This window comes from Sinocyclocheilus grahami, unplaced genomic scaffold (assembly GCF_001515645.1).
Source record: "Sinocyclocheilus grahami isolate Dianchi unplaced genomic scaffold, SAMN03320097.WGS_v1.1 scaffold1195.1, whole genome shotgun sequence".
Taxonomy (NCBI): Eukaryota; Metazoa; Chordata; class Actinopteri; order Cypriniformes; family Cyprinidae; genus Sinocyclocheilus; species Sinocyclocheilus grahami.
In genome coordinates this window covers 75,420-78,627 of record NW_015506374.1, presented here as the reverse complement: position 1 = coordinate 78,627, position 3,208 = coordinate 75,420, and the positions used below count along the sequence as shown (strand labels likewise).

The window sequence follows — 3,208 nt, the reverse complement described above, 5'->3', positions numbered from 1 at the left end:
ACACACACACACTCTCTCTCTCTCTCTCTCTCTCACACACACACACACACACACACACACACACACACTCTCTCTCTCCCCCTCTCTCTCTCTCTCTCTCTCTCTCTCTCTCACACACACACACACACACACACACACAGGAAGTGCTGCTGTTCTACTTATAGACCGGCTCACCGCACAGAATCATGAGTGTGTTTGTTACAGAATCTTGTTACTTTGTATCACAGCGCTGCTGAATGCTGCATTCTGATTGGCTGACAGCTGTTTCAAGGCTTTAGATGTTCTACAGTTGCCATGAAGCTGTGTATTACTGTATAGTTGCTTTATATACACGTGTATTTTAGTTTATGATTAGTGTTTGTGAGTCTTTAGTCATTATTATTGGCTTTATGTAAGCAGCACGCCTTTATGGCATGTTCTCGTTTAGATGAGTGTGTGTGTGTGTGTGTGTGTGTGTGTGTGTGTGTGTGAGAGAGAGAGAGAGAGAAACAGGCTTCAGTCCCATGAAACTCTGTGGTTTTGAGGCTCAAATGTGCTTCCTTCATTTGTTCACTTCAGTGTGTGTGTGCGTGTGTGTGTGCGTGTGTGTGAGAATCTGACCTGTGTCTGTAGTTGAGAGGAAGCTGCGGTGCTTCATCACAGAACATCAGGTGTGTTTGACAGAGAAAGACTGATCTCCGGTCAGTCTGATGCGAGCGTGTAGATCCAGATCTGATGCACATTAGAGTCTGATGAGTGTGTTTTCACGAGGAAGGTTGTGGCAGTAGTTAGCGAGGCTTTTGTCCAGACAGATGACGATCAGTTTGAGGATGCGGGACGGTCTGTCAGTGATCCACAGAAATGATGTTCTCAACTTCTGTGTCACTTTGAGATTTTGCCTGATGGAGACCTTGCCGGTTGAAATGCTGCGTCTTTTCTAATATGTGTGGTTTTAATTTCAGTGTGCAGATGTGCATGTTTTTCTCTTCTTCTGATGTTTATGCACCTGTATTATTCAGTAGAGCTGATGTTTGATGGCTAGCAGTATGCGTGTAATCCGTTGTTTGAGAGATTGTTCAGACTGATGTGTCTCTTTACCATAAATGACGAGAGAGAGAAGAAATGAAATGATGACACGACGAGGGAATTCACTTGTTTCCCTCATAAGCACAGACACGGGTGTGAGGTTAAACGGGTAAATGTTGGTGTGTTTGTGCTGTCTGCAGGGTGTGTAAGCGTCTGAGTGGCAGTAATATGGATCTGGAGCGTGTGGGTCAGCAGGGGTCAGTGGAGAATCTCAGCCAATCACTGCGAGGACTGAACTGCTGCACAAACGCATCCAGCGACAGCCTGCAGGCGCTCTCCGACACCGGTGAGTTACACACACACACACACACACACACTCCATTAGTTAGTCAGTTAGTTATTTACCTTAGTGTTTTTAATCTATTTATTTGTTCATTCATTTATTTGTTTATTTTTATTTCATTATTTTTAGTTTATTTAATATTCATTCATTTATTTGTATTTATCTTATTAATTTTTGTTTATTTAATATTCATTCATTCATTCATTTATTTTATTAATTTTGTTTATTTATTATTCATTCATTGATTTTTATTTATTTTATTAATTTTGATTTATTTAATGTTCATTCATTCATTCATTTGCATTTATTTATGTAATATTCATTCATTCATTTTTATTTATTTTATTAATTTTTGTTTATTTAATATCCATTCATTTTTATTTATTTTATTAATTTTTATTTATTTAATATTCATTTTTTAAAATTTTATTAATTATTTATTTAATGTTCATTCATTCATTCATTTGTATTTATTTATTATTTAATATTCATTAATTAATTAATTTATTTAATATTTGCATTTATTTATTCATTCATTCATTTTTATTTATTTTATTAATTAGTTTATTTAATATTCATTCATTCATTTGTATTTATGCAGTATATTTTATTTATTTAATATTCATTCATTCATTCATTTTATTTATTTTTATTTTTTTAAATATTCATTCATTCATTACATTTTATTTATTTTTTTATTTAATTACATTTTTTTTAATTATTAATTTAGTTTTAATTATTTTTAAATTGTATAATTTTTTTAATTTAGGTTGGGTATTACTATTAGTATAATTACAATTACAGGATTTTATTTGATGAAATCCCAATTAAATATGAATACATACAAAACAGATAAACACAAAGTATAAGTTTTTAATATATTTTTCACTCACAATTTCTGCCTGATAAAATATTTCAGAGCTTAGAATAACTAGTTAAATATCATTCATAATAAAATGCCCATTCAGTTTTAAGATTTTATGAATTGATTGAATTTGTCTTGAAATCACACTTTTAAAATGAGGCTTTTTTCCCAAACCTGGTTGTTTAAAGACAAGAACTAAGAATTAAAATGAGAAATATCTTGATTTTTATCATTTGAAATCATTTTAAGTCATGTACAAGCTCTTCCGAACTCTGATGCTTGTGTTCTTCATCAATACAGCTGTCCCAGAATGCATTGCAACAGGCTCTTAGATGGCAGATGGAGTCGAGGGAAAAATGTATTATAAATAGATTTTATTCCGTACTGAAAAAAAAGCATTAGGTCTAATTAAAAATGGAGTATTTTCTGTTATGTCTGTGTGTTTATTGAGTCTTTAGATTGCGTGAGTGGCCATTAATGGAGTTTGTGCTCGTTTTAAATCGGTCTCATGAGGTGTGATGCTGTCTCTGAAGGGAACGTCCTGTATAGGCAGCAGAGGGATGTTCACTAGGGTTTGATAAACAGACTTCCTCTCCTGATAATCAGCTGTGATGAGAAGGGAACATCAGATGCGGTTCTTCCTCCTGATCTTCTCATCATGCTGTCGTACTGTAGCTGTATGTAGTGTGTTCCCATAATGCACCGGGGCGCAGAGATAATGGAGGATTAAATAGAGGAAAGCAGGGTTCGTGTTTATCACGGGGGGTTTTCTGATGGGTTTCTCTCATGATGTCACTGATCTTCATCTCCAGACCTTAACGCGTTACACAAACCACAGAGAGACTCGTCACATGATCTGAGTGTTTGAGTGAGTGTGTGTGTTTGTGTGTGTTTGAGTGAGTGTGTGTGTGTGTGTGTTTGAGTGAGTGTGTGTGCATGTGTGTTTGAGTGAGTGTATGTGTGTTTGAGTGAGTGAGTGTGTGTGTGTTTGAGTG

At 34.9% G+C, this 3,208-nt stretch overlaps 1 protein-coding gene across 2 annotated transcripts in view; it reads left to right on the top strand.

Moving 5' to 3' along the window:
* LOC107567901 (tyrosine-protein kinase SgK223-like) overlaps positions 1-3,208 on the top strand; it is a 26,789-nt gene that overhangs the window by 17,406 nt on the left and 6,175 nt on the right. For both annotated transcript variants that reach the window (XM_016253679.1, XM_016253680.1), the window contains exon 4: positions 1,206-1,351. In XM_016253679.1, coding sequence (XP_016109165.1) covers positions 1,206-1,351 — 146 coding nt within the window. The remainder of the gene's footprint in view (positions 1-1,205; positions 1,352-3,208) is intronic.